Raw genomic sequence first — 12,223 nt, 5'->3', positions numbered from 1 at the left:
CTAGGAGAAAGGGCTGGAGAGAGATGGGAAGCAGTTGCAAACCCAACTTTTTACAAATCTAGAGAAAGTCAAAAGCAGAGCCAGTATGAAGACATTAAATAAAACCATGCATTTTCATAAAGTACAAGCTGCCTTAATCTGCCCTTAGAGACTGTAGGCCATGGAAATAGCTATAAACAATGGTTTTTGGCCCTCTTCCGTCTCCTCCGGCCTCCCTGGAGATTGGGTCTCCTGATCAGAGAAGCTTGGCTGGCTACACTCGCCCTTTCTCCCGTGCTGGCCTTGCTGAGATGTGCCCTGGGCAGAGTATTGGGCAGGAAGGAGACTCCTCACATGATCCAGCTTAATCCTCCCCTTCTCCCTTCCTGAAGCTGCACACTGCAGTAAGAGCACAGCAGAAATGCAGACAAAAGGGGGCCAAACATGGGCGAGAAGGGCTCTGCTGCTCGGCATCCTGTGGACCACTGCACATCTGCCTCTCCCAGGGACCTCCCTGCCCCAACGTCTCCCAAGGGCCACAGGTAGGTGGACATTGGGGTCAGTTACTTCTGCTGCAGCAGCAGGTGCTGCCGCCACCACATACAGATGAAGAGACAAAAAGAGGAAAATTCTCAATGGGCTCACTTTTACTTATGCTTCTGAATTTTAGCATTTAAAAAGATATCAAACACTTTTGATCCTTCAAATAAGTTCTTAAATATACTCCAAAGTAATTCACAGAGATCATAGTAGGCCAAGTCTCCAGTTTTTATTCTTGGAGACTTTTTGGTGAAAAAAAAAAATCTTTTATCTCAGAAATTCTCTCTGCAACAGTGGATGATTCTTTGCAGGCCTGTGAGCAATTTAGGCTCTGCAATGAGAAAACGAAATTGTACAAATAATAGAAATCTTCATGTATCAGAGATACAGTTTCTACTTGGGGACGAGAGATTCATAAATAAAAACAAGGAGGAGTGATTTCATGATTTCCTCTTTTTAATTCTTCACCATCATCAACATATTTCATTAAGATATCTCTTTTCAGTCCCCAAAAAATTTTTTTAAAAAACTCTACAACTGTGTTATATTCAGAAGTGCTTTATACATTTTCAGCGGGTTCTTAAAATTCCACCCGGTTACCCCACACTTACAGATTTCTTAAGGAAGCTCTCTGTTGGCTTGGAATGTGTGACTCCAAACTCTTCAAACTTTTACCTCCTTTTCCTTAACAGGAAATAGCACCCAATGTGTTATTTCTCCATCATCGGAGTTTCCCGAAGGGTTTTTCACGAGACAAGAGCGCAGAGATGGAGGCATCATAATCTATTTCCTAATTATCGTTTACATGTTCATGGCCATATCTATTGTCTGTGATGAGTACTTCCTCCCCTCCCTGGAAAGCATCAGTGAATGTAAGTGGCTGGAAAGTTGCCCTGTAACCTTCTGGGAGAGTGTGCCACACAGGTATGACTGTCTTGGAAACAGCTCAGCAGCTGTCCTGTACTTCTCAACTGGTCGCAGAGCACCAGCTTCTGTGTTGTGGGGTCCCGTGTCTTAAGGAACTGGTAGAGGGTGGTTTCTCTTGGTAGTTAATGTGAGTCAGAGTTTTTTTAAGTTAGAACCCAGCAGTTATTATTTTCCTGCCTATTTCCAGAAATCTCTAGTTTGTCTACTGCCTGGATGTTTGTGATAAGAACTGTTCTAAGATTTCATCTCTAGTTTGTCTACTGCCTGGATGTTTGTGATAAGAACTGTTCTAAGATTTCATCTCTAGTTTGTCTTCTGCCTGGATGTTTGTGATAAGAACTGTTCTAAGATTTCATCTCTAGTTTGTCTACTGCCTGGATGTTTGTGATAAGAACTGTTCTAAGATTTCACTTGCATGTACTTTGTGTGCGCTCCTAAAACAATGAAACTCCTAATATTTGCCATTTTATGCTTCAAAAAACTTTTTTTTAATTTTTACTCTAAGCTCACTATAACTTTGATTGTAAAGAGTTAAGTGGCAAACAAATGCAATTAAGGAACACCCTCCCCATCTTCCTTTCCCAGCATCCTACCATTAAGGAAATTAATTGATATTTAAGAACCAATAAACAAATAGATGAATAAGTCCTGTATCCTAAGTGACCTTAGACATCAGATGACTGTAAATTCAGTTACTAAAAATTAAGAGCTCCATTTATTGGTTTCTGAAAATAAGATCAGCCAGTCCAAGCCTCTGAGTTCTGTTCCTTCAGCAGTATATGTTGCCCAGAATTCTGAGCATAGACCTTCACTGGTGCACTGGTCCCTTAAAAACCAGGATAGCAGTTATGTTTTGTGCCATATGAGCAAAAGTGTGTTTCTAGACTTGGTGTCATGTTTGGTTATTTATCTGGTTGAGCATGCTTACATTACAGCAAAAAGCAATGTCAGAGTTAAGGATTGGGTTTCCTATTGCATATTCACAAGACTGCACAGAAACAGCAGCATCCTCAACCTCCACCCACCCCCCCGACACACACACATTGCTGCCATTTCTTTATAAAGGGAAAGAGCATGGATGTAAACTCTCCCTTTTCCCATCACCCCACCCCCAACCCCTGCTGAAATGCAAAGAGAATTATTTTCTCCCGTGTTCGCTGCAGTATACCAGTATCTGTAGGATCTAAAACAGTAACTGGTGATAGCAGAGGCACTCAACACCTATCTGTTTAATGAAAAAATATATATATAATAGATTAGCCTAATTTATTACAATTTTTCTTAAGTAGATACAAACATATACTTTTATCTTGACATTACATCTTATGTATACATTGATATTTTCTTTAATAAGGATTAAATTATTTAACAGTTTTACTTAGATTAATGAAATACAAGAAAAATAGAAGAGAAAGATAAAATCACCTATATTTCCATCACCCTGAGATCTACACAGTTACCATTTGGTATATTTCCTTTAAATCTTTTGAATCTTGCTTTATATACAGTTTGGGATCTTTCCTTGTTTTCACATAATATTTTATTGTGCACATTTTCCAATATTATTAAACATCCTTCGAAAACATTACTTTTAATGATATCATGATAGTCCATGATTCTATAAATGATTTGAGCATCTGACACTGGTTTTTACACATAGTAGGCACCCAGTAGAAATTTATCATAAAATTTAAAACTATTATTGTCATTGGACAATTGGCCTGTTTTAAGTTTTTTGTGTTAATGTCATGCCCATAATTGTATAAAATCTTTGCACACCTCTCTGATCATTTCCTGATTAAGAGGGAGAGATGTGGATATTTTAAGTCTTATGATATATATTTGCAAAAGGCATCCCACAAAAGGTGTGCCTACTTATACCTCCTTAAGCATCCAGTCCAGAAAACCATGAAAAATATGTGAAATATCCTTAGTTGCTTTAAACATTATTTTATAAAATTTGTATTTATCTTATTATTCATGAGGGTGACTATTTTATATGTTTATTTAATTTTGTGGTTTTGCTTTTGTGTTTTTTTGCCCATATTATATCAGGGGTATTCTGTCTCTTTCTTACCGATTTTCAAGACTTTAAAAATATATAAGGATATTAACCCTTTTTCTAGTATTACTTCATATCATATGATTTTTCATGGTTTGTTGTTTGTTTTTGCATTTTGTCTTTAACACATTGAAGTTTGAAGTTTAAATATTTTAAGCAAATTTGTAAATCTTGTCCTTTATGATTCTCCTTTTGTTTTATAACTAGAAAGACATTTTTATCCATAGGTCATAAAAATCATCATATTTTATTCTACATGCAGGATTTTTTAAAATTTATTTATTTCTTCCACCAAGAATCTGTCTTGCTATAGGATCCAAAAGTTGATCAATTTTCATATACTAAGTTCTTATATAGATGTAGATCTGTCTCTATGCTCCCAACTCTATTCTAATAAGCTTTTTGTTCATTCTTATGCCAATACTGCACTTTTAATTAGAAAATGTAAAAAATGTAAAAAACTAAAAATTAAAAAATCAAAAAGTTAATCATATAAAACATAGAAATTTAAATTGTAAGGAATTATTTCCATTTCCAGTGACTTAACTGAACAATGATATGACTGAAAAAATAAATCTATCAAGAATTTTATTATAAAAATTTATCTTAGGAGAAGTAAAAAATAAATAAAAAACCTTTCTAGCCCTGTAGAAGACACTACTGCATTAAAATTTAGATTATGACTTCAAAATAATGTTCATTAGGTGACTTAATATGTCTAAATGACTTCCAACATGCTCCTTGTGAAACTGCTTTGAAACATCATCACCAAACATGCACTTCTCAAGTGAGTCTCTCTGTCCCGAAATACAGTAGTTCTTACAGATGTGTGATTGGTGAATATCCACACCACTGCCAAATCTTCAGCTGTTAAAAATTGACCCTCATCTTGAGTATTGAAAATACTGGCAAAAAAATGAGACAGAAATAGTGCTAGCTCAATTCATTTTTAAATGCTTATAAATTAATTCTGTCACTTCTCTTTATTTATTATTATTATTATTATACTTTAAGTTTTAGGGTACATGTGCAAATGTGCAGGTTTGTTACATATGCATCCATGTACCATCTTGGTGTGCTGCACCCATTAACTTGTCATTTAGCATTAGGTATATCTCCTAATGCTGTCCCTCCCCCCTTCCCCCACCACACAATAGTCCCCGGAGTGTGATGTTCCCCTTCCTGTGTCCATGTGTTCTCATTGTTCAATTCCCACCTATGAGTGAGAACATGCGGTGTTTGGTTTTTTGTCCTTGCGATAGTTTACTGAGAATGGTGGTTTTCAGTTTCATCCATGTCCCTACAAAGGACATGCACTCATCATTTTTTATGGCTGCATAGTATTCCATGGTGTATATGTGCCACATTTTCTTAATCCAGTCTATCGTTGCTGGACATTTGGGTTGGTTCCAAGTCTTTGCTATTGTGAATAGTGCCACAGTAAACATATGTGTGCATGTGTCTTTATAGCAGTATGATTTATAGTCCTTTGGGTATATACCCAGTAATGGGATCACTGGGTCAAATGGTATTTCTAGTTCTAGATCCCTGAGGAATCGCCACACTGACTTCCACAATGGTTGAACTAGTTTACAGTCCCACCAACAGTGTAAAAGTGTTCCTATTTCTCCACATCCTCTCCAGCACCTGTCGTTTCCTGACTTTTTAATGATCGCCATTCTAATTGGTGTGAGATGGTATCTCATGGTGGTTTTGATTTGCATTTCTCTGATGGCCAGTGAAGATGAGCATTTTTTCATGTGTTTTTTGGCTGCATAAATGTCTTCTTTTGAGAAGTGTCTGTTCACGTCCTTCACCCACTTTTTGATGGGGTTGTTTTTTTCTTATAAATTTGTTTGAGTTCATTGTAGATTCTGGATATTAGCCCTTTGTCAGATGAGTAGGTTGCAAAAATTTTCTCCCATTCTGTAGGTTGCCTGTTCACTCTGATGGTAGTTTCTTTTGCTGTGCAGAAGCACTTTAGTTTAATGAGATCCCATTTGTCAATTTTGGCTTTTGTTGCCATTGCTTTTGGTGTTTTAGACATGAAATCCTTGCCCATACCTATGTCCTGAATGGTATTGCCTAGGTTTTCTTCGAGAGTTTTTATGGTTTTAGGTCTAACATGTAAGTCTTTAATCCATCTTGTATTAATTTTTGTATAAGGTGTAAGGAAGGGATCCAGTTTCAGCTTTCTACATATGGCTAGCCAGTTTTCCCAGCACCATTTATTAAATAGGGAATCCTTATCCCATTTCTTGTTTTTGTCAGGTTTGTCAAAGATCAGATAGCTGTAGCTATGCGGCATTATTTCTGAGGGCTCTGTTCTGTTCCATTGATCTATGTCTCTGTTGTGGTACCAGTACCATGCTGTTTTGGTTACTGTAGCCTTGTAGTATAGTTTGAAGTCAGGTAGCATGATGCCTCCAGCTTTGTTCTTTTGGCTTAGGATTGACTTGGCAATGTGGGCTCTTTTTTGGTTCCATATGAACTTTAAAGTAGTTTTTTCCAATTCTGTAAATAAAGTCATTGGCAGCTTGAAGGGGATGGCATTGAATCTATAAATTACCTTGGGCAGTATGGCCATTTTCACGATATTGATTCTTCCTACCCATGAGCATGGAATGTTCTTCCATTTGTTTGTATCCTCTTTTATTTCATTGAGCAGTGGTTTGTAGTTCTCCTTGAAGAGATCCTTCACGTCCCTTGTAAGTTGGATTCTTAGGTATTTTGTTCTCTTTGAAGTAATTGTGAATGGGAGTTCACTCATGATTTGGCTGTTTGTCTGTTACTGGTGTATAAGAAAGCTTGTGATTTTTGTACGTTGATTTTGTATCCTGAGATTTTGCTGAAATTGCTTATCAGCTTAAGGAGATTTTGGGCTGAGACAATGGGGTTTTCTAGATATACAATCATGTCATCTGCAAACAGGGACAATTTGACTTCCTCTTTTCCTAATTGAATACCCTTTATTTCCTTCTCCTGCCTGATTGCCTTGGCCAGAACTTCCAACACTAGGTGGAATAGGAGTGGTGAGAGAGGGCATCCCTGTCTTGTGCCAGTTTTCAAAGGGAATGCTTCCAGTTTTTGCCCATTCAGTATGATATTGGCTGTGGGTTTGTCATAGACAGCTCTTATTATTTTGAGGTATGTCCCATCAATATCTAATTTATTGAGAGTTTTTAGCATGAAGGGTTGTTGACTTTTGTCAAAGGCCTTTTCTGCATCTATTGAGATAATCATGTGGTTTTTGTCTTTGGTTCTGTTCATATGCTAGATTACATTTATTGATTTGCGTATGTTGAACCAGCCTTGCATCCCAGGGATGAAGCCCACTTGATCATGGTGGATAAGCTTTTTGATGTGCTGCTGGATTCGGTTTGCCAGTATTTTATTGAGGATTTTTGCATCAATGTTCATCAAGGATATTGGTCTGAAATTCTCTTTTTTGGTTATGTTTCTGCCAGGCTTTGGTATCAGGACGATGCTGGCTTCATAAAATGTGTTAGGGAGGATTCCCTCTTTTTCTATCAATTGGAATAGTTTCAGAAGGAATGGTACCAGTTCCTCCTTGTACCTCTGGTAGAATTTGGCTGTGAATCCATCAGGTCCTGGACTCTTTTTGGTTGGTAAGCTATTGATTATTGCCACAATTTCAGAGCCTGTTATTGGTCTATTCAGAGATTCAACTTCTTCCTCGTTTAGTCTTGGGAGAGTGTATTTGTCGAGAAATTTATCCATTTCTTCTAGATTTTCTAGTTTATTTGCGTAGAGGTGTTTGTAGTATTCTCTGATGGTAGATTGTATTTCTGTGGGATCGGTGGTGATATCCCCTTTTTCGTTTTTTATTGCATCTATTTGATTCTTCTCTCTTTTCTTCTTTACTAGTCTTGCTAGCGGTCTATCAATTTTGTTCATCTTTTCAAAAAACCAGCTCCTGGATTCATTGATTTTTTGAAGGTTTTTTTGTGTCTCTATTTCCTTCAGTTCTGCTCTAATTTTAGTTATTTCTTGCCTTCTGCTAGCTTTTGAATGTGTTTGCTTTTGCTTTTCTATTTCTTTTAATTGTGATGTTAGGGTGTCAATTTTGGATCTTTCCTGCTTTCTCTTGTGGGTACTTAATGCTATAAATTTCTCTCTGCACACTGCTTTGAATGTGTCCCAGAGATTCTGGTATGCTGTGTCTTTGTTCTCATTGGTTTCAAAGAACATCTTTATTTCTGCCTTCATTTCGTTATGTACCCAGTAGTCATTCAGGAGCAGGTTGTTCAGTTTCCATGTAGTTGAGTGGTTTTGAGTGAGTTTCTTAATCCTGAGTTCTAGTTTGATTGCACTGTGGTCTGAAAGACAGTTTGTTATAATTTTTGTTCTTTTACATTTGCTGAGGAGAGCTTTACTTCCAACTATGTGGTCACTTTTGGAATAGGTGTGGTGTGGTGCCAAAAAAAATGTATATTCTATTGATTTGGGGTGGAGAGTTCTGTTGATGTCTATTAGGTCTGCTTGGTGCAGAGCTGAGTTCAATTCCTGGGTATCCTTGTTAACTTTCTGTCTCGTTGATCTGTCTAATGTTGACAGTGGGGTGTTAAAATCTCCCATTATTATTGTGTGGGAGTCTAAGTCTCTTTGTAGGTCACTCAGGACTTGCTTTATGAATCTGGGTGCTCCTGTATTGGGTGCATATATATTTAGGATAGTTAGCTCTTCTTGTTGAATTGATTGATCCCTTTACCATTATGTAATGGCCTTCTTTGTCTCTTTTGATCTTTGTTGGTTTAAAGTCTATTTTATCAGACTAGGATTGCAACCTCTGCCTTTTTTTTTTTCCCATTTGCTTGGTAGATCTTCCTCCATCCCTTTATTTTGAGTCTATGTGTGTCTCTGCACGTGAGATGGTTTTCCTGAATACAGCACACTGATGGGTCTTGACTCCTTATCCAGTTTGCCAGTCTGTGTCTTTTAATTGGAGCATTTAGACCGTTTACATTTAAAGTTAATATTGTTATGTGTGAATTTGATCCTGTCATTATGCTGTTAGCTGGTTATTTTGCTCGTTAGTTGATGCAGGTTCTTCCTACCCTCGATGGTCTTTACAATTTGGCATATTTTTGCAGTGGCTGGTACCAGTTGTTCCTTTCCATGTTTAGTGCTTCCTTCAGGAGCTCTTTTAGGGCAGGCCTGGTGGTGACAAAATCACTCAGCATTTGCTTGTCTGTAAAGTATTTTATTTCTCCTTCACTTATGAAGCTTAGTTTGGCTGGATATGAAATTCTGGGTTGAAAATTCTTTTCTTTAAGAATGTTGAATATCGGCCCCCACTCTCTTCTGGCTTGTAGAGTTTCTGCCGAGAGATCAGCTGTTAGTCTGACGGGCTTCCCTTTGTGGGTAACCCGACGTTTCTCTCTGGCCGCCCTTAACATTTTTTCCTTCATTTCAACTTTGGTGAATCTGACAATTATGTGTCTTGGGGTTGCTCTTCTCGAGGAGTATCTTTGTGGCGTTCTCTGTATTTCCTGAATCTGAATGCTGGCCTGCCTTGCTAGATTGGGGAAGTTCTCCTGGATGATATCTTGCAGAGTGTTTTCCAACTTGGTTCCATTCTCCCCGTCACTTTCAGGTACACCAATCAGACGTAGGTTTGGTCTTTTCACATAGTCCCAAATTTCTTGGAGGCTTTGTTCATTTCTTTTTATTCTTTTTTCTCTAAACTTCCCTTCTCACTTCATTTCATTCATTTCATCTTCCATCACTCATACCCTTTCTTCCAGTTGATTGCATTGGCTACTGAGGCTTCTGTGTTCTTCACGTAGTTCTCGAAACTTGGCTTTCAGCTCCATCAGCTCCTTTAAGCACTTCTCTGCATTGGTCATTTTAGTTATACATTTGTCTAATTTTTTTTCAAAGTTTTTAACTTCTTTGCCACTGGTTTGAATTTCCTCCTGTAGCTCGGAGTAGTTTGATCGTCTGAAGCCTTCTTCTCCCAACTTGTCAAAATCATTCTCTGTCCAGCTTAGTTCCACTGCTGGTGAGGAACTGCGTTCCTTTGGAGGAGGAGAGGTGCTCTGCTTTTTAGAGTTTCCAGTTTTTCTGCTCTGTTTTCTCCCCATCTTTGTAGTTTTTTCTACTTTTGGTCTTTGATGATGGTGATGTACAGATGGGTTTTTGGTGTGGGTGTCCTTTCTGTTTGTTAGTTTTCCTTCTAACAGACAGAACCCTCAGCTGCAGATCTGTTGGAGTTTGCTAGAGGTCCACTCCAGACCCTGTTTGCCTGGGTGTCAGCAGCAGTGGCTGCAGAACAGCGGATTTTCATGAACTGCAAATTCAGCTGTCTGATCGTTCCTCTGGAAGTTTTGTCTCAGAGAAGTACCCAGCCAAGTGAGGTGTCAGTCTGTCCCTACTGGGGGGTGCCTCCCAGTTAGCCTGCTCGGGGGTCAGGGACCCACTTTAGGAGGCAGTCTGCCCGTTCTCAGATCTCCAGCTGCATGCTGGGACAACGACTACTCTCTTCAAAGCTGTCCGACAGGGACATTTAAGTCTGCAGAGATTACTGCTGACTTTTTGTTTGTCTGTGCCCTGCCCCCAGAGGTGGAGCCTACAGAGGCAGGCAGGCCTCCTTGAGCTGTGGTGGGCTCCACCCAGTTCGAGCTTCCTGGCTGCTTTGTTTACCTAAGCAAGCCTGGGCAATGGCGGGCGCCCCTCCCCCAGCCTTGCTGCCGCCTTGCTGTTTGATCTCAGACTGCTGTGCTAGCAATCAGCGAGACTCTGTGGGTGTAGAACCCTCTGAGCCAGGTGCGGGACACAATCTCCTGGTGTGCCGTTTTCCAAGCCTCAGATGGAAATGCAGAAATCACCCATCTTCTGCGTCACTCACGCTGGGAGCTGTAGACCACAGCTGTTCCTATTCGGCCATCTTGGCTCCACGCCCTGTCACTTCTCTTTCCAAGTTCTAGCATGGTCTTATCCAAATTATGACATCAGCAATAAAAAACAATTTTCCTGAAATTTGTTTACATCTGCAGAAACGGCTTGCAAAAGTCTGCAAGTGCTTTGCCTTTCCCCAGTTTCTTGATGAGCATTGAGGCATAATAGTTCCACCCATTTTGTCAACTAATAGTTATTAACATAACCCTCAGAACAGTTTACTAAAGTATTCCACAATGTACTACAGTGTTATTTTTTATCAGTTACTTATGATACAATTATAGATGAAAGATATATATCTTATAATAATATATGGTTTATATAATATATATAAGAAGATTATACATATATATATATGGTTTCACTTAGTCTTCCCAAAAACCTCACAAAATAGGGAGTAATGTTTTGGTTTTACTGATGAGGAAGCCAAGGCTGGGAGGGTAGGTAGTTTCTCATGACCACATAGCCACACAGAGAAAGTCCTAATCTCTCTAATGCCAAGAATCAAGCATGATCTCAACTGCTACATGTTAAAACTTTACACATCCTTGTTTGAGATTTGCTGCTAGAATATAGTTGTTTCAGAACTGTTCTATCTGAACAATCTTACAAGAAATTTTCCTCTCGAGAGCACTGAAAATTTTGACAAAAAAAGTCAAATACCCACAGTTACTATGGAAGAAGTATATTACAAAATAAAGAGAATACATTGAATTATTTACAAAAATCATTTTGGACCTTTGGCAACCTATAAGTGATTGTAAATCAATGCTATAGACACTTATCCATAATAAGCTCCCAGGCCTAAACATTTTGTCCAAGACCATGAGATCATAATATATTACAGTGGAACTTAATCATCATAGATGAGGCTATAATGTCTTGTGGGGTATGTATACTGAGTTCCAACCTAGAATACAATGGAAGGATTGGCAGGCCCCTGTCCCACCCCAGCCCCACTCACTCCTCAAATCACCACAATGGCTCATTTGGCCAACAGCAGGAACTTTAGCAAGGTGAAGACTAGAAGAGGCCCAGGACTGTCATCTCTGCGCAGGGATGAACTGAAGTGGAAGAGGGCAGAGCCTCTTGCTGGTGCTCTGGCAGGGCCCCCGCTCAGTCAAACCAGTGCTCTTTCTCTTTTGGACCTACATATGTTGGTCTTGGTCTCCTAAGCTGCCTCAACCAGAGGCTTCCAGCAAGGAATTTTTTTCCTTCTCCTTGCTCTGCTCATGATCATAAAAGTCACTCACCCTCTCCTCTACCCTCGAACACTGGAAAAGCTGGAAAAGCACGTATCTCTACTAGGCAACCTCAGACACTTTACCACCATCTTAACTGTATGGAGCCAATAAAAGAAAATGCTATTGCTATGCCCCCTTCCTCTAATCCTATCTTCTTTTTCTTTCCATTTGGTTCTATAGGAAAAGAAGCTAGTAATTCTCTGAACACAGAGGTCTGAAATGAAATTAATCAGTGTTGTAGAGGGGAAACAAATGTATCACCCTCTAGTTGTCCAGGGCATTTCATGTTTGGAGAAAAGCCTTGGCTTCTGTGCTGGGAAACAGAATGGAGATTCTGGGAAAAGAGTTAAAGATGTGATCAAAAGAGGAGCATTATCCAAGCCCAAGTTAGAGCTAAAGGAGCTAGAGGTAATGGGGTGAGGAATAAACCTAAAGAGAGCTTCCTCATCCCAACCAGTTGTGCTACTCTAGAATGTTACCCGGATGGATACCCTGAGGGGTGTGTATGAGAGAGAGGAAGAGAGACAGAGACACAGTGAGAGAGGAATCC

General features: G+C 39.1%; 1 protein-coding gene across 1 annotated transcript in view; it reads left to right on the top strand.

Annotated features, from left to right (window-relative positions):
- The first annotated feature begins 345 nt into the window (after nt 1–345).
- The window catches only part of SLC24A5 (solute carrier family 24 member 5), a 35,085-nt gene continuing 23,207 nt past the window's right edge, over nt 346–12,223 (top strand). Inside the window, exons 1-2 of the mRNA XM_055279026.2 lie at nt 346–521; nt 1,212–1,391. Of these exons, the coding sequence (XP_055135001.2) occupies nt 401–521; nt 1,212–1,391 (301 nt within the window). The 5' untranslated portion in view covers nt 346–400. The remainder of the gene's footprint in view (nt 522–1,211; nt 1,392–12,223) is intronic.

Source organism: Symphalangus syndactylus, chromosome 5 (assembly GCF_028878055.3).
Source record: "Symphalangus syndactylus isolate Jambi chromosome 5, NHGRI_mSymSyn1-v2.1_pri, whole genome shotgun sequence".
Taxonomy (NCBI): domain Eukaryota; kingdom Metazoa; phylum Chordata; class Mammalia; order Primates; family Hylobatidae; genus Symphalangus; species Symphalangus syndactylus.
The sequence above is the reverse complement of the archived record's forward strand: the minus strand, read 5'-3'. Positions and strand labels throughout refer to the sequence as shown.